The following is a 19,010-nucleotide window of genomic DNA, read 5'->3' on the forward strand; positions in this document are numbered from 1 at the left end:
GCTTGAGGCAAATTTTCTTCCGAGGTTTTCATTAAAATTTCTAAGCATTTTTGAAGGTATTGTAGGTATTTCAAGCTCAATTGACCCAATCATTCTAATCTGGGTATCATTGGAAAGATCTTTTCGTTCTGCAGAGATTGAGTGTATAAAGGTATTAAAGTAGATCTAGATTAGAGGTAATTAGGAAAAGCTCTCCTAGTAATGAGCCCTTAAAACCCCTTTCCTTAAAAAACCCTTGTATTATTCTAGGGCTTATAACCGGCACTCTCATGGCATGCTAAAATGGCATATGTGACATACCTAAACCGCGCGTCGAAGGACTTTGAGAAAGTCTACGTCCCTGTGAACACTGAGCATTTCGTAACAGGAGGGATGTTATTTTTCCAGTCTGAATTGGAAGGGCGCGGAGGGTAGTTGTGGGTGAAATAAGGAAAGGTGGAGGCAAAAACTGGCATTAGCGTTTCTTGATGGATCAATGTTACTAAAGCTGGGTTACATTTTGCCTTAGCATTAAAACAAGTGGTTTACTAATACTATATTTACTTTTATTTAAGTCAATACAATTTGATACTTTGGTCTACACGAGACGCTTACAATATTGCTGCCACTGGTTATCGACAACGTCCCGTTTCAAAATATTTCTATGGTTCTTGATAATATTATACAAAGCCAGAGGCTTCAGCCTGTTCTTTTTCGCCTCGTGTCTGTTCTACTGCTCAGCCTCGTTACCAAGAGTCCTCCCTCATGCCCAGGAATCACGGTTACCGGGCCGCAGGTGCCACACATTTATATTTTTCCATTTGTTTTTGTATATTCGTGCTTGTTTCCACATTTTTACCATAAAACAAGTGATAGGCTCGATAAGAAGAGATAGGGAGCATCTGAAGACAGAGGTTGGTTCTTTATTTGTTTCGTTGTATTAGATCACACTGACGGCAGTATAATTCTGTTCTGACAACTTGATGTCATTCGCCGATGTTCTTGTGGCACCTTTCTTTCGCCCACGTGAACAAACTTTAAACTTGTAAAGAACGACAGCTACACAAAGTATAATGAAGGCAAGAACTGCAGCGCTGATTATTAAAGCAATCTCTGTGCCTGTCAGGCCTGCAACGATGACAAATATTCTGCATCAGTAAGTTAACAAGATGCTATACACACGCAAAAACTACTAGAAGAAAATTTAGATATTAACAATATGTCTTGGTGAGAGATATGGGTAAACAGTTAGAACTCCCTCTTCCCGCTCATTTTCATTCAAAGTAAGAAACACGACTTAGTTTCGAGACCAAAAATTCTACTTGAATAGAGGAAGTGTCTTTGATTGTTTGCTCTTCGTGCGCGAAAATTCATAACCGAGGAAGCGATGCTACAACACAGCCTGATAATTAAAAGGCATTTTGCCGCTCGAATTTCAGACGCGTGTCTCGCGGGAGTTCAGAGGAGCATGTGACGAAAAACGTTTTATATTTTTATTTTAGGCCAGCTATGGCAGTCCCATTACTCTTTTCGAAGGCAATAACAAGAGTCACGCGAGGGGGAAAGAAATAGTCACGCGAGTCACGCAGTGCTTCGAGGAGGCCTTGGAGTCAAGAAGCAAACACAATCACGCGAGTCATACAATGTCTTTGTGGCAGACAGGGGGAGGTAAGACATTCACGTAAGTAGCGCGATGTGTTTGCAGGATGCTGGGACAAGTTAAGAACAATAATGAGAGCAAAATATATACCTTCATGTCGACTTCCAGCCGGTTGAGCAGTAACAGCGGAGTTAACGGATTCAGTAGTTACTCCTGATGATTAACAAAACATAAACATGTGAAAATACTACACTGAAATAATGCAATAAATATGATAATTAAAGACCCTGGAGTTTAGGCCTTAAGGGGGTAGTATCACGGGGATTTTGTGTAACTTCAAAAGTTAAAAAAACCTTCAGTGTTAACGGAAACTTTAAATAATGGGCCAAGTTCGTTATAAATTACCACCAAGTGTACTAAAACTATCGACGAGTGTTTCTGGCCATGGGTGGAAAGGGTCGAATAACCGTCGAAATGAATTACAACTTAATAAATTCCGGCGGAAGTTTTCAAGTACTATATCAAACGCGAGAGGCAGTGGTTCATCGGGATATCCAAACACAGAGAAGAGAGTTGAAAATACGACGCGAAGCGGAGTATTTTCAAAGAATCTCGAAGTGTTTTGATAACCGATGAAAAACTGTCTCTAGTGTTTCATATATTTTTTCAATCGAAACAAAAACTACAGAGTAAACGGAGAAATAAAATCGTAAAAATCTATGCTAATTAATGATTTTCTTTGTTTTAACTTGATGAATTATTAATAAGTTTGAAAAGTTCTCGCATTTTTTTTCCAAAATACGCTATAAAAGATCACGATATTTTCTTTTTTTCAAGAAATCGGTTGATATCTTCCTTTTGGTGTTTTAGGATTACTTTCTGAACAAGTAGAGGTAATTACACCACAGCTTCGAGGAAAAACCAAAATCCTCCTGATACTTCCCCTTTAATGACAAAACAGAAACAAACTTATACTGAGCGTCAAGTTCACTCACTTGGTATGAACGGTCTAGAGACGTGAAGGTTGTTTTCCAGTGGATCACTAGCTGTCCCGTGGAGAACGAGCGTCCAGTTATACAAAGCACCTACAGTAAGTGAATAAAATATAAATCGCCTTTTGTACATCATGGCCAGGGTCGAAGCATAAGTTCACTGTATGTAAGTTCAAACTCCAGGCCATAAACTGTGCGAGAATAAAGGGGTTTAACTAGTATTCTTCCTTCGTAAGAAATAAATAGCCATGAAGCAATCTACCAAAACAATTGCGAATGAACCCTAAGTATTTTTTGTCATTGTGTATCACTACATTTTTCATCACCTCACATCTTTTCAAGAATTTCATTGGCATTACTAAATTATGAAAAAACAGCGTATTCTCTATTCATCAAAATACTTAGATTATACATGTAAAAGGAAATATGACAAAGAGACGTTCTCGTTCGATCTCTTAGCTTACAATCATCATCATCATCATCATCATTTATTAGCCACGTTTAAGAATGAATAAGTACAAAATAGCTTAAGTAGATAGGGCGAGGAGACCTCCAGGAAACCACCAAGCTTATAGAGGAGGCCACCTCGGGTGATCAATCTATTTAAATAAAGGCTTCTCTCTCTCTCTAGCAATGTGTTAGTAATTTCGCTGTGAATGTGCAGCTAGGCCAATTTCAGACTCATTTCATTAAAAATTTAATCAACTTTTTCTTAAAAGAAGAGAAGCTACTCGAACCAGTGATCGATTCTGGTAGAGAATTCTAAAGTTTAGGACCCTGGAAAAGTATTGTAAACTGCTTTAGATTTGTACGACAGTGATGTGGTCGATGTGGTCAATGAACCATAATTTTCACCAGATTTCTTCTTTAACTTCCCCTCGCTAGGAAAGTTTAAAAAAAAGAAAACCTGGCTATACGAGTACTCACCTGAAAATTTGTAGTTAGGAAAACGGTTCCTAAGTCTCAATTTCCACGTCCCTTGAGGATTTTCACCCCAAAAGTGCAGACTAAGAATCGGCCAGTTATTGAAATCAGTCGCTATTACGTCATATGGGCGATATGGAAGGATCTCAGATATAGTTCCACTAGGCGACGTCACGTTGCCTTCTAAGTAACCACGCCTGGAAAACCTGGCATGAATAATTACGACCACGTGTTCCAAGTATTTGATGGTGTTCTGTCCGCCACAGTTATCTTCAGATACTGTAAGATCCAGGTCAGTATATCCAGAACGAGTGATCACTCTGCCAGAAAAATGGTAAAAAAATTTAGACAAAATTTCGGGTGCACTTACCTTGTTTTATTAAAGAGCATCAAATACAGAAAATTCCAATAGAATTAAATGGCTGATTTTAGATGACCATACCATTTCTGCACTTTTGTTTCACCGATTTTGCTGGAACGTACGTGGTATATTAAAGGGTATTAAGTAAGACAACGCAAGCTGATTCCAGAAATGTGACACAACTAAATCAACGAAAAATTTTTATTGGGTGCGATTTTTCCCAAAAAGGGGTGATCAACTTAAGCTCAAATATCACCATAAATATTTTTCCCTGGTTACGTCAAGTTTTATCAGTTGTAACTGAATGATAACTGAAAGTTTACCAAAACTTTTATAGATATCGCGTTTACCCCAAAAAATGTAACACAAAGTTTGTCTTACGGGATTGCACACGTGAATTTCCAGCTAAGCAACTAACGCCTGCCCAAAATACCCTCTAAAGGGCGACCGTATTTGCAGCTTGATTGTAAAGGAACTTTCGAGGTGGACCGAGAGCATATATATCAGAAACGATTCTTGTTACCTGTTAACTCTGGACTGAGGTATCTCGCATTTGATCTGCCGTGGCACTGTGCGCCAAGATGTTGAATAATTCACCAATTTTGCGGCATCCATGAGTCCAAACCCAAAGTAACTGCTAACTGTAAAGAAAAGCACGTCTCACCTCAACATATAAACTAAGAGCTTTTACCATGCAGTATTGTTAAGTGCACCTAAACATTTTCAGACACAATGGGACTCTCCATATGTGCCCGGTTGACCGAGCTGGCCCAGTTACCGATATCTCGCCTATGACTATTTCCACTTCAGAAATATGCGAATTAGCTTTATAAGTAAAGTTACAAGAGTCGACAAAGCTACATTAGTCGTGAATAATACAACTTTACGTGGCGCCATTTTGGCTTTGTGTCTTGAATTTTGTTCCGGTCAACCGGCCTGAAACTTCCCGTATGAACATAGGACAAAATTCGTCCTGGTCACCGTGTTCACTTTTAATAGGCCCTAAATCCTTTTCAGGTATGAAACCAACCAGTTTTGAAACGCAAAATCCTTCTAATTATAAGCGCTCCGGAAGAAACTAAGCCAGGCAAAACATCCTTTTGAACAAAGAGGAACTTGACAGTATTGTATTTCGGAAAACCTTGATCCTCCCTCATGCCTAGAAATGTGGGTATGACACATTATCCTACCAAACCTGACAGTAGACTCACCCCACAGCCCTGCTGAATTCTGCACCCAGTCATCAGAATGAGGCACATCATAATTAGATGAGTAAGCAATCAAGTGCTGTATATCGCGCCAAGTGAGTTTAGGACTGAAAACAAAACAATATAACCATGGTTCTGGGTTTAAGCATCAAATAAATCTGTAAAGACACCTAGAGAACTTGATATACATAGCACAAAGACGGAAAATTGGTCGTGGCTTACACTGCTTTTCAATTACGTTGGAACCTCCGCTACCCAGCGCCTCCTGTAAGCTGCAGACACCTCTCCTAAGTGGACACTTAGTCATAGTCCTAGTCAAATACAAACACTACATTCTTTTAAAATCTCTCCAAAGCAGACATTTGTTTGGTCCCAAGGGTGTCCGCTTGCGGGAGGTTCAATGGATGCAGTACTTCCACTCTAGTTGGTTATAAATTTTCCAGTTTACTAACTTGACATTTATGTGATGAAACAAAGTCCAAAGGTTGGAATATCAACTCACTTGGCTTCCAGTGTCAAAGCGATGATTCCAGATGCTATTGCAGTCGCAGCTGAGGTGGATGAGAATGTTGATGTACAGGTGCCATTTATATCTGAAGTGATCTAAAGGAAAAAAGAAGGTAATGCACATGTTGTTGCTGTTGCTATTTCCCTTAGAATCTTCTTCATTTTCCACTGACTATTGACAGATTTTTAGAATGACTGACTGACCAACCAGCCAAAGGGACTGATTGCCTGATTTTGATTTGACTTTTAAGTGATTTAATGATTGATTTCATGGACAGACTGACTGACTGATTCGACCAATTGACTAACCACCCAACTTACTGACTGACTTCTTGACTGTCTGTCTAGGGATTGAGTATCTGACCGATTGACTGACTACACCGACCAAACAACTGACAGTCAAGAGGGACAGACCTGTACACAGACAGACAGACAGACCCACCCACCGACCAACTAACTTACCCCGGCCTGACCAATCGATGCAAATCGATGATCGGAAATCAATCAATCAATCGATATCAATTGATAATGGTTAGTTAATTGATATCGATTGACATCGGTCAATTGATGACCAATCGATAGTCACAAATAAAATTTCCTTAATTACATCGATTGTCATCGATTGCTATCGATTTTCATCGATTGTTAACTTGAGCGCACAATGTCTGAAGAAGCGGATAAAGCCGGGGACAAAGCAACGGACATAACACTTGTTGTTAAGTGCGTAGTCAAAGGCTACCATCTTCTCAAGTAACCTATACGCTAGTGTAAACCTTGCCCCTTTTCTTAATAACGTTGTTTTTGCTGCATAACAGACAAAACAGTATATCATGAAAATGAATTAATGAGGTATTGATCGCTTTTAAGAGCCACTGAGTTGATGTAATAACACCCATATTGAATCAAACCAAATAAAAAACGATAGATGAAAATTGATGGTAATCGATGATAATGGATGAAAATCGATGACAGTCGATGAAAATCGATGAAATTAAAAGTCACAAAATTTTCCGTCATTGATTGGTCATCGATTTCCAATATTAATCGATTAAATGGCATTGATTATCATCGATTATTGGTTTCATCGATTGGTCAGGCCGGGAACCTACTGACTGGCTGGTTGGCTGACTGCCTAAATGACTCAATGACTGACGGACTGACTGACTGACTGACTGACTGACAGACCAGATGACCAACTGACCGACTGATTGACTTACACTTGAACTTACAATGGAATCAACTCCTCCTACATCATCCTGGCTGTATGTGGACGCCATTATTGCCGAACACCTCTCTGCATACCCAGGGATACTTCCAGTACTACTGACCCCAGAAATAGTAATAGTAAACACACTGTTTGCATATCCATTGTAAGCGCAGTTATCGTAATCTCTACCACCATTCCCAGCTGCAAAAACAAAGATTGATCCTTTCCCTTGTCGGCCCTAATAAGTAGAAATGAAACAAAAACCTCATAATTTATCACAACAAACAAAAAAACATAGTATTACCAAACTATTTGACTTATTTGACTTCAGTCTAAAATAAATTATTACACAAAAGGATAAATGATATGCCAAAATATTAAAGCAAATCAAAACTAAGATATTCCATTACGATGAGTAAGGTAAATTATTTCACGATGAACATTTTTTAGTTCTGTTGACTTTAATGTGGCTAAACGTAATTTGCCAAGTTAAACACGAAACAATGCTGGTCAGTGGTCTCCCATGCGGCAGGCATGCAGGGTGGCCGGGAGTTAATCGTTTCTGCAGGGGCCCTTGTGGTTTACAGCTCAGCTCAGTGAAGTCGAGTCATTTCACTGTGTACATTTGTTGCTGTTTGTGCTTCAAGTGCTTGTAGCTCCACTATTTTTTTTAAACGCCTTCTCCACGCTCATCTATTGTTGATGAGTTTTAAAACAAGTAAACTTTAACCATGTTTAAAATGTCATGTATAGAAGAAGTAATGCCATTTGTTTTCGTTAATTAAGAGATCTAAACTTCAAATTGGCAGAGCAAAAGTCTTTAAATGGCAAAATCACGGCCACATAACAAACAAGGATGATTTTCGAGCACTGTAAATGGCCCTTTCATACACGGAAAATTGAGATAAACTCGAAAAAAGTCGGGCCGACGTTTTTCAAGTTTACCCAAAGGCAATCCGTTTTAGTCTTCTCGAATTTTGCCCACCCATGCCCCTTTTTTGGCCTGTCTGTGTTTTTTTTTTAGTCCTTCTACAGTTTAAGTCGTTATTGTGATATTTCAGTTAATTCTATGAACAGTTGGTCAGTGCCAAAATTGCGTGACATAGCCCCTTTAAAAAGATCCTTTGAGTTGGAGGTCTACCACATACTCACTATTTTTGTTCCTTCCTCCAGCTGGTCCCTTGCTAGCTGCTCTGGTCCTTCCATGGTCCATCCTGTGTCTGCAGGACCCCAGCTACATGAATAGATGTCTATGTACTGCCGCTTGTATTGAAAGGCCAATGCTTCCATAGCATCTGTAGGGTCATCATCTCCAAACACACGAATACCTGCAGACGAAAGTAAGGATCAACAAAATTATAATATATCAGGTTCCTTATTAGAAACTCTTATTATAGAAAATTTTCGCGACACGTTAAATTCGCGATTTTGAGGTGCGCATATTTCGCGACACTTAAAAATTTAGCGATTATGCGAAAATTTTGTACTTTGAATCACTTTAATTTCGCGTGTTTGGGTAAGACACAATTTCCTTGGCAATATTATTTAACATGCACTTGAATTAAATAAAACGACTACATCAAAGAAACCATAGCGTCAAAATTAACAAAAACGCGAGGGCGAGACTAATTCTCGGCAATAGCAACAACAGAGCAGTTCTCACAATGTCTACAAGTAGGTCATGCTTGTACGTCTATGAGTTATTGTTCTTGAGTCAATTGACGACAACATCCATTTACATTGAAAATTCCTTCCTTCATGATCAGTGGTACAAAACCTATTTTTTCTTGATTGTTGATATAATGTGTCGTTTTATTGTTCGCGTCACTTTAATTTCGCCATTTTTTTGGAATCGCGAAATTCGCGAAATTAACATGTCGTAAAAATTTCATGTACATGTAATAAGGTAGCTTTTGGGCAATGTCTGTTAGCTAGTGCTCTAGTGGTTGTACTTTCATTCAAATCCTAAACTAGTTCTTTATGTCGTGTTCTTGGGCAAGACACTTTACTCTCATAGTGTCTCTCCCTATGCAGTGTATAACAGGTTACCCGCATTTGCAGACCCTCAGGAAAATCTGCCAGTGAAAAGAGGTTGGGGTTGGGGGCAACAATTCCCTTCATGCTGCAAAGCATCTGCCTGGCCAAGGCTTGGGAGGACTTAACTTGGTGCAACCTCTCTTTTCTGCTAACTATTCTCCAGCAAACAAGAAGGAAAAATAAGGAAGGCATTCATTTATTTTTAAGAAACCTATGACTGTCAATGATAATAATTCTATTTTAGTAATAAGCATTACTTTACCTCCAAGTTTTGCATTAAAGGCAACTCCAACTCCGCATTCACTGTTATTAGCTGAAGCAGCAATAACTCCACCACAGCGGTTACCATGCCTGAAGAAAAGTAGCTAATTAGCATCCCTACAATTTTATATTTTATACCCTGTAGCTTGCATACCCATATTTTTAATACCGGTAAAGATGACTACCAGGACTACTACTACTGCTACTGCCACAGCCACAGCTACTGCAACTGCTATCGCTACCACTACTGCTACCGCTACCACTACTACTGCTACTGCTACTAATATAGCCTGCAGTGCAGGCGTTTTCCGTGGGCGTGCGTAGTACTAGTTCGCGATCCAGTAGATTCACCGCCATGTTGGATGAGGGTAGAGAGAGGTTTGGAAGCGAGGAAAAGCGAGAGGGGGGTCTTTTCAGCCTCACTCCAACATGTACTACCCTAGGTTACATTTCTCCTATCCCCAAACCTCTCCCGAGTAAGAATCCAAGATGGCACCCGATCAAAATGCTTACGATTATGCTCACTTAAAATACGCCTGCTTTAATTTGCAGGCTACTACTAATATTGAGAATGCGTTGATGGGTGTAAAATACAATAATAGAAACAGGCAACCAGGATTTGAAGGACAGAGTGTCAAATGGATATTTAGAACAGTGTGAAGTCCCCTCTCTTTAATTAAAGCAGAAAGTATTTAGTCAAGTAACGTTTCCTCTCATTTGAAAAAATGTTTTTTTTTTTACCCTGAGAATGTTCCCACAGGATCAGGTATGCCGTCAAGATCTACCAGATCCAAACTTGCTGAAGGATCCTAGAGGTAATAAAACAATAGCTGGAATTACCAAATAATTCGACTGAACTTCCAGTAAATAAATGTGTGCCTTTATTGGCTGGACTTCATTTGCTGACCAATCAAAATCTAGAATATAATGGTACTAAATAAATAGAATAAACAGGACAAAACAATGATAGACTTCACACTGGCTTCTTTCAAATGTTCATGAAATTAAAGTACATGACTGGTTTTAAATAGTCTCTTCCCACAAGTATCGAGGCCTTCCAAGGGGTAAAAGCGACAAGCAATATGACCCTGAATACGGGCGACACAGGAACAAGCATGCAAAAGCCAGCTGAGAAGAACTTTGGCTTTACTTACATAATTATCTTTGAGATCAGGATGTGACTGTTGGAGGCCATCATCGACAACTGCAACAACAATCCCTTTGCCAGTGACACCCTGCTGCCAAACTTTGTCAATGTTCATTCCTTTCCCATCAGGAGGATTCTGTTAAAAATGGAAAGGGTGATACATTTAATTATTAGGGGAACAAGGGTGGTACAATGGTGGGGGTGCTTGTCCCTCATTGATGTGCCCAGGGTTCAATTCCTGGACCCATATGTCATATGTGGGTTGAATAATTTTCTTGTTTGTTCTCATCCTAGCTTCGAGGGTTTTTCCTTCACAAAAATTAACCAACACATCTAACTTCCAATTTGATCTGGAAACAGTGGAAAAGCACCTCTGTTGATATAGATGCATAGGGTAATACATAGTAATTCCACTGAGCCCGTTTCTCCCATTGGGTTTAAGAGGCCAAAAGTGAAGTAAAAGTGAATATTACATGTACATGTACATGTAGTTAACTTATCCAGATGTACACTGTAGATCAAATTAGTAACAATAATTAGCGAGGTTTCTCACCAAATACCATCTTTGTTCACTCCATCTGGGATCATTAAATGAGACAGAGAATTGCCGATCATAGAGAACTCTTTTCTGCCTTACTTGTTGGGTAAACCACCTTACCTAAATCATTTGAAACAAAAAGTGAAAGCATAAGGTAAGGGCTGCATAATGGTAAAATCCCAGATTAACTAAAGACCTTTGCTTCTTTAGGTGGGATTTTTCAGGTTTTTGTGGCTGTTTAAAAGGGCCCTCCCCTAGATCTGTCAGTTTCTTGATCATGAAGACATGGCATGCAAACAGGTGACACATGCTACTACTAGTCTACATATTTCTATATCATGTTCCAAACTAAAACGGTAAAGTACAAGTTAGATTAGTAGGATATAGCAAAGTCGAAATTAAAACTTTACCAGTGGTTCTTCAATCAGACCAGTTTCCTGAATATGACTTGGTTGGGGAGAAATCTTGGGAAGACTCTTGTTCTCAAAAAGATAGTAATTATTGGAAATCTGAGGGTCAAAATTAAAAGCACAGGCAGAAATTGTTAAATAAAGTCATGAAGAAGATCAGAGATCCTGACTGCTTTCTTATTCTTGGATTGAGAGAATACATTAACCCTTTTTATCATAACAAGTACATGTACATAAAGCCTAAGTATGCTGCTGCATCACCTGCAATGTCTGCATTGTGTCAAACATTGTATACACATTCCATGTTCCAATATTGAGACTATTTTAACATCCAAGAAGCTTGCTTTCCAGAATAGGTATTCAGTTGGCATTAACCCACGGCACCTCTTAAGTCTCACGATTTTGTCGTGAGACTCCCAGTTTTCAGCAGGCAGGAGGCCCACACGTACAGACGTACAGCCTGTGTACAGCTGTCCCGCTCCACTCAAAAGAATCGCGGAGGGAACATCTGTGCAATTTTTTTTTTAATGGAGCAGGACAGCCGTACATGGGCTCCCGGGGTGGGGGGGTACTCCCTATGATGGCCTATACGGGGAGGCTCCGCCCGAAAGGGGTACTTTTTCCAAGCTTCAGGTATATAAAAGGGTAGGGATTTCACAAGTTTAGGTATATGAAAGGGCATGGAAATCTGTCATTTAGGTATTTTAAAGGGCCTTTAATTAAAATACTTCGAACAAGCACAATTTATGGCTGTATTATTTTAATTTATTAAGCGCTACATGAAAATGGCAACAAAACGTCCTGTTCTAAGTCTATGCCATGCCTTTTAGGTATATGAAAGGGGTTCCTTTTTTCACTAAAGGTATACGAAAGGGGTACAATAATTTCTGTCAACAAATTGCCCCCCTCGGGGGCATGGGCTAGACTGGCCCAGTGTGCTGTTTTGTCTAATCCCTGTGTTGCAGATCAATCTGGCTTGGTTGAACCAGTGCCAGGAGCACAAGGCTCCTGTCGGAAAACCACAATGCCGGAGACGCAAGTATATACCTGCCAACTTTTTCTGGGTCAAAGGCGTGAGATTTTTATCCTGAGAGTGCCAGGATTTCTGAAGACGATACGACCATTTCCGAAGTTTTCCAAAGACGTCCGCAGGTATTCCAAAGACGTTCCGAACATATCCCGATCCCAGTGCGTGGACGTGTTTTGCTAAACACGACCTCGTTCCCAATGCTTTTCTTGTCAAAATTCTGAGATTTAGGGGGAAAGTATCGTCATTTACTCATTTCACATGGAGTTTTCTTTTCTCACATTGGTTTGAGTTAACATATTTTTGGAAAGTGTGTCGGTTATAGTTATAATAACTCACATTTTTCGAGTAGGCGTGAGAAATTGGTTCGTAAGCGTGAGTTGGCATGAGATCGAAGTTTTTAACTTGCAGGCGTAAGACTCACGCTTAAGGCGTGAGAGTTGGCAGGTATACACAAGCCTTCCTCACTATATAACAAGGTCGCCAACTAAACACAGGTAGCATGACTGTGACTAATGGTCTCAGTGTCAACTTAAAAAATTATGATTTCAAGAAATTACACAGAGGTCGACAACAACATCTCTATCTTGAACGTTTTTACATCATATCCAGCCTGGCACATGATATACATGTAACCTTGGCTATATATAAGTGCCACTTACTGTAAACATTCACAGATTTATATATAAGCCACACCCTAAATTTTGAAACTCAAATTTTGAAGAAAAAATAATTATGAAAGAATTTAAATCAAAAGAAATTCAAAGTCAACTTAGCGACAGTTTTTAGTAAAAAGGTGCAGCTTATCCATTATCGTTTACCGTATTCTCGCACATTACAAACATATTTTTTTGACTTAGTCAACATTGTAAACTGATATAAGTAAATCTTTAGAAAAAGAACTTAATATATTACCTTCATTTTATAAGTGAATCTATACTTTTCTGCAATTCTGTTTACCCCATTGATATCTCCATTTATCTGCACAACCCATGTATTGGTATACCTGTGGCCTCTCACCGTCACGGTCATAAAGGCATTAGAGAAAGCCAGAATCAGCAACAGCTTCATGAACCACATCTGACAATATATAAACATAAAGAAATAATGACACTACAGCAGAAAGATAAAACGAAAAATATACTGATAAAAGTAGACACAGCTGTAGGTGGCACAGCGTTTTGCAAGCAAGGGAGACATTATTGCCCATCTCGAATCAGCACCCACCTTGAAGGTAGGAAAAGTTAATAAGCGCCCAGCCTCCAATAAGCGCTCACCTTCCCCCCTCCCCCCAAAAAAAATCTGAAGTGCACAGATTGAAGCAAGAACAAAACTTCCAATGGTCAACATTGGCATCAAGGGAGACATAATTACTGCCCACCTTGAATCAAGCCCATGCACCTTGAAGGTAGGAAAAGTTAATAAGCGCCCAGCCTCCAACAAGTGCTCACCTTCTCCCCCCCCCCCCCAAAAAAAAAAAAAAACTGAAGTGAACAGATTGAGGAGGCAGCGCCAGAGAGCTCGTTAATTGACCTTAGTGTATAGTAAATAAGTGTTTAGTAAATAAAGAACTAGTTACTAAGAGACAAACCCAAAGGCCGAGTTTTCTTAATACAGAAACTTTCAACTTTGGTACATCTTCACGTTTTGTTATAATTATTATTTTACTGTTTTGTTGCAAAATAAAATTACCACTTTCTTAAAATGGTGAAAATTTAATAAGCTCCCAGCCTCAAATAAGCGCCCACCTCAAATAAGCACCCACTCTCAAGGTCCAAAAAGTGCCCATGCAGGGTGTTTAATGGAATAAATATAGTACATGGATTGGAAGCCACTAAAAAAATGAGTGAAGGCAGTCATTTGCGTGTGATCAGATGACTCTGGTGATGAGGAGGATGCTTTTGATCTTAATGAAGGCCGGTCCAGCAGGTAAATGCCAACAGACCTCAGAGCAGCCCATTGATGACTGCGCAGGTGCAGAGCAGCCCAGTGGAGACTGCGACCCTGAGCAAAGACGTGCAACATGCAACCGGCCTTGAAGAAAACTCATGCCCACAAAAGACACCAAATACAAGGAATTTGCTTGTGATTATGTACCAAAGACTGCTAATTAACTAGGGACTAAAGGAACTGCTATCCAAACACCTGCATGCTCGAACACCTTTTTACTATATTATAAGGGGAGACAGAGGTAATGGCATGGGAGTACCATTATGTATATACCTTATTTATTATTTTCACATACCCATATTATGTATTATTATTCAACAAATGCACGTACTGCCCAAGGCATATATGGTCAGAATGTTATTGTTATCTCTCATCCATACATGACAGATATCCTGTGTTATTATTCAACACATGCGCGCGCTGCCCATATATGGTCAAAATGCTAACGATATCTGTCATCCGTACATAACAGATATCCTGCGGTATACGTAGGTTGCGAAGATTCGTCCGAAATCTTGTAAAGCGCTGCATAATTACCGTTTTTCTTTCTGCAAAATGTGTTTCGTTGACAATTTGTCGAATAATAAAACAATTATCCTGCTCAATCTTGCGGAATATCGTCTGATTTTAGCCAACTCGGCCTACGGCCTCGTCGGCTAAGTATCAGGCGATATTCCGCGCGATTTCGCAGGATAATTGTTAATTATTATTCAACACATGCGCGCGCTGCCCATATATGGTCAAAATGTAAACGATATCTGTCATCCGTACATAACAGATATCCTGCGATATACGTAGGTTGCGAAGATTCGTCAGAAATCTTGCAAAGCGCTTCATAACTACAGTTTTTCTTTCTGCAAAATGTGTTTCGTTGACAATTTGTTGAATAATAAAACAATTATCCTGCTCAATCTTGCGGAATATCGTCTGATTTTAGCCAACTCGGCCTACGGCCTCGTCGGCTAAGTATCAGGCGATATTCCGCGCGATTTCGCAGGATAATTGTTAAATATAGGTAGATTAATTGCCACGATTTGTTCGAAGTCTTGTAAAATGCTGCATAACTTAATTTTTCCTAGCTGCAAAATGTGTTTCGTTGACAAATTGTTGAATAATGAAACAATTAGCCTGCTCAATTTTGCGGAATATCAATTGTCTGATTTTAGCCTGCCTATACTTAGCCTACAGCCTCGTCAGCTAAGTATCAGGTGATATTCCGCAGGATTTTGCCAACCAGTTCTATGATCAATGCAAGTTCTTTGTGTTTCTCAAAATCATGATACTGATAACAGGTACAGTGACACTCAGTTAACTGGAAAAAAAGGTCATAACAGAAAAATACCCAGTAATCGATAAATTTTGTACCATACAATGTATAAAGACTGCAAATAATTGAGTATCATATCTTTAAAATTTTGGTGCCACTATTACAGTACGATAGTTAAAGAAACTAATAAACAAAAAAATCGTGCTACAGTTACAGTTACTACACTAATCAGCTCCTTTTGTTAATTAATCGAAAGATACACATTAAGGTACCGGTTTCATGTAGAGTACATTGGCGAAATTTAAGCTAATTACCTCCGATTCTCGTGATGTAAAAGATCAAGAACCCAACCACTTCGCCCTTTAACACTCGAAAGACAGCCACAAAGCGAAACAAAAGTTGTATAAATCACGATTTTACACGATCAGTCTTTGTGTATGATTTTAAAACAAACATTACAAACCGCTGTTCAAGCATTAAGCTGTCCGAAACAGCTGTCACGCAATATTTTTTCCAACCTAACGTGGCAGTTCGAACTTTTTACGTTTAAATTAGCAACAAGACTTGAGCAAAAACTACAGGTGTACATGTGGAGTTCCCTGCGTGCACTAATCCAGACTAATCTGTTGAAGGCGTATATAATAACACAACACCTTAAATATTTCACATTTTAAGCTTATATATTAGATCAGGAGCCATGTAACTTTGACCATAAAATGGATTTTTTCTTACTTACTTATTTTTTACTTACCGCGACCTAAGAAAAAGTATTTCAACTGCAAAATGAAGCGAGCTAAAGTTTTCCTCTCCGATCCCAGCCCCCAAGGCGGCCAGCTACTGAGTAAGGTTTGTTTTATAATTTTCCATCTTCTTGAATAACAATAAGCTTAACCTCCATGGTTCCTTGATTCCGTTTTACAAAAGCGCCCCAGCGTATAGAAATGTCATGGCGAGATATTAATAGTGGTACAGTTCAACCAAAGGTGCCTTATAAATGAACAAAACCCACAAGAAACGCCACTGAACTGTGAATGGCCGCCATATTTTTATTTTGAGGCTTAGCAGCCATGCAGCCATCGCCTCGCGTGACAGAACATAAAAAATAGGAACATTGGAACGTAAGCATATGGACAAGGAACGTGGAATATGGACCATAGAGACTTGAAAAAATGGGGTCGATTCGTTTTGGTTTTTTTTTTTACAATAACTCAGCGAATTCTCGCAATCGGCGAAGGTTTTGTCAAACTTTTCATTACTGTTCATGATTTAGCGTTGCATTCTTAATGAGGCGAAAATTATACCACAAAACTAACTAGTCTTCAATGTCGAAATCATCAAGCGTGTAGTAAATAATAAAGATGGTAAATTTTAAGCTCGGTGATAAATAATGAAGATGAATTTTTCAACAATGACACGAGCATGAGTAAAAAAAAAATCCCGACGGGAATCGAACCCATGGTCTTCCAGATACCGGTTGGGCGCTCTAGCCAACTGTGCTTCGATCAGCAATGTCGAAATCATCAAGTGTGTAGTAAATAATAAAGATGGTAAATTTTAAGCTCGGTGATAAATAATGAAGATGAATTTTTCAACAATGACACGAGCATGAGTAAAAAAAAATCCCGACGGGAATCGAACCCATGGTCTTCCAGATACCGGTTGGGCGCTCTAGCCAACTGTGCTTCGATCAGCAATGTCGAAATCATCAAGTGTGTAGTAAATAATAAAGATGGTAAATTTTAAGCTCGGTGATAAATAATAAAGATGAATTTTTCAACAATGACACGAGCATGGGACGAAGACAAATTCTGAGTCCCTACGGGAATCGAACGCATGGCCTCCCAGATACCGGTTGGGCGCTCTAGCCAACTGAGCTTCGAGAGCCTTGTGGTGAGCTGGGCCATTTACTAGGTTACTCACCACGAGTCTTTCGTAGCTACCTTATTATTACTTATATTCGCGGGATCTTAATTTCACGAAAATGGAACGGGCTCATTTCGCGGGTCTTAATTTTCGCGATTTGGCCAAAATTGCCTAATTAACATAAAAAATACAAGGAAAAACTTTTAAAATAAATTTTCGCGGGTCTTTAATTTCGCGATTTTTTGAGAATCGCGAAAATCGCGAAAATTAAGTCCCGGGAAAATAAGTAACAATAAGGTAGCTCAGTTGGCTAGAGCGCCCAACCGGTATCTGGGAGGCCATGGGTTCGATTCCCGTCGGGGACTCAGGATTTTTCTTTGTCCCATGCTCGTGTCATTGTTGAAAAATTCATCTTCATTATTTATCACCGAGCTTAAAATTTACCATGACTACACACTTGCTGATTTCGACATTGCTGATCCTAGCAGTATGCAGGACGCGTGTCACAAATCAACCAAGTAAATGGCCCAGCTCACCACGAGTCCATCGTAGCTCAGTTGGCTAGAGCGCCCAACCGGTATCTGGGAGGCCATGGGTTCGATTCCCGTCGGGGACTCAGAATTTTTCTTTGTCCCATGCTCGTGTCATTGTTGAAGAATTTATTTTCATCATCTAAAATTTATTGGGTAAAACTTAATACTTGTCAATAAGCGCCCCTATTCCAATAAGCGCCCCCATTCTTATAAGCGCCCCTATTCTTATAAGCGCCCCTATTCTTATAAGCGCCCCTATTGTCGATAACTGCCTTTTCTGAAGGGGCATCGACGTCGAATAGATAAACTCATGAACATTCAACATACTGTACCTGTATATATTTACTAAAATAAACAATTATTTTGAAAGAAACTGAACTTTCAATAATTTGTTACTGTTACAGTTTCTGTTGTTGTTAGTTATTTTAATATTTATTAAAGTTTTGTTTTAAACATTTGGTTGTTTCTCAAAAATTAAATAAGCGCTCTGTCCCGAATAATCGCCCTCTCTTGAGTTGCCAAAAGTAAATAAGCGCCCTGGGCGCAAAATCAAAACATTGCGGTGAGAAACCATTGCAACCTGAGGGCGAAAAGATGAGGATGTTTATTGAGGATTCAGACCTAAAAAACGGCGTTTAGCAGGAATCTGTGCTGTCAGTGAAATGAAGATGCTGAACCGCGTTTTAGCGGATTGTTTTGTGAACACTTTTCACTGTATAAATGGTTACTGAACAATTCGAATTTTCCCTTGTATTTCTGGCCGTATTCTTACCAAAATTTACGAGCCTATGATTCTCCGAATTACAGCAACGAAATTTAGATTCTGCGGAGTTGCGGGAATCGCATCTTCCTCGTGCATTTAGTTCCTTCGTTTTAAAATCAGTTTTGGCTTTTTGTTTTTGTAACAAAACAAATTGACATCAGTTTTTTATGCGTCTGTCCTATTATTGATGATGAATTCTATCATAACATTGTCAAAGTTTCTTATAGATCCACTCTCCTAGAGGTTCGTGGTCGTGTCATGGCCTACAACACTTGGACAATGTTATGACGCAATTTATCATCAATATAAACAGGACAGATGCATAAAAAACTGATGTCAATTTACTAGCACATATGGGATACATTGAAAACACGAAACATTGTGAACTTTTCTTTTTGCATTCTAACATTCTTTCATAATTTCTTTCTTTGTGGGG

General features: G+C 39.2%; 1 protein-coding gene across 3 annotated transcripts; it reads right to left on the minus strand.

Moving 5' to 3' along the window:
* Positions 1–523: 523 nt before the first annotated feature.
* Positions 524–16,456, minus strand: LOC144649177 (neuroendocrine convertase 1-like). 3 transcript variants are annotated; one of them, XM_078508632.1, is made up of 16 exons: positions 16,167–16,456; positions 13,114–13,278; positions 11,172–11,270; positions 10,777–10,881; positions 10,231–10,359; positions 9,818–9,885; positions 9,078–9,166; positions 7,931–8,106; positions 6,801–7,016; positions 5,567–5,667; positions 5,068–5,171; positions 4,380–4,497; positions 3,499–3,815; positions 2,575–2,664; positions 1,730–1,792; positions 524–1,107 (listed from the first exon to the last, which is right to left on the minus strand). In XM_078508632.1, exons 2-16 carry the CDS (start codon positions 13,276–13,278, stop codon positions 920–922), a joined length of 2,028 nt encoding a protein of 675 aa, XP_078364758.1. In that variant the 5' UTR covers positions 16,167–16,456; the 3' UTR covers positions 524–919. The 3 variants fall into 3 exon arrangements, with proteins under 3 accessions (XP_078364758.1, XP_078364757.1, XP_078364759.1); XM_078508631.1 differs by having other exon boundaries at positions 10,777–10,876; positions 11,167–11,270; XM_078508633.1 differs by lacking the exon at positions 11,172–11,270.
* Positions 16,457–19,010: the final 2,554 nt, after the last annotated feature.

Source organism: Oculina patagonica, chromosome 4 (assembly GCF_052425735.1).
Source record: "Oculina patagonica isolate OP01 chromosome 4, crgOcupat, whole genome shotgun sequence".
In the NCBI taxonomy this organism is placed as follows: domain Eukaryota; kingdom Metazoa; phylum Cnidaria; class Anthozoa; order Scleractinia; family Oculinidae; genus Oculina; species Oculina patagonica.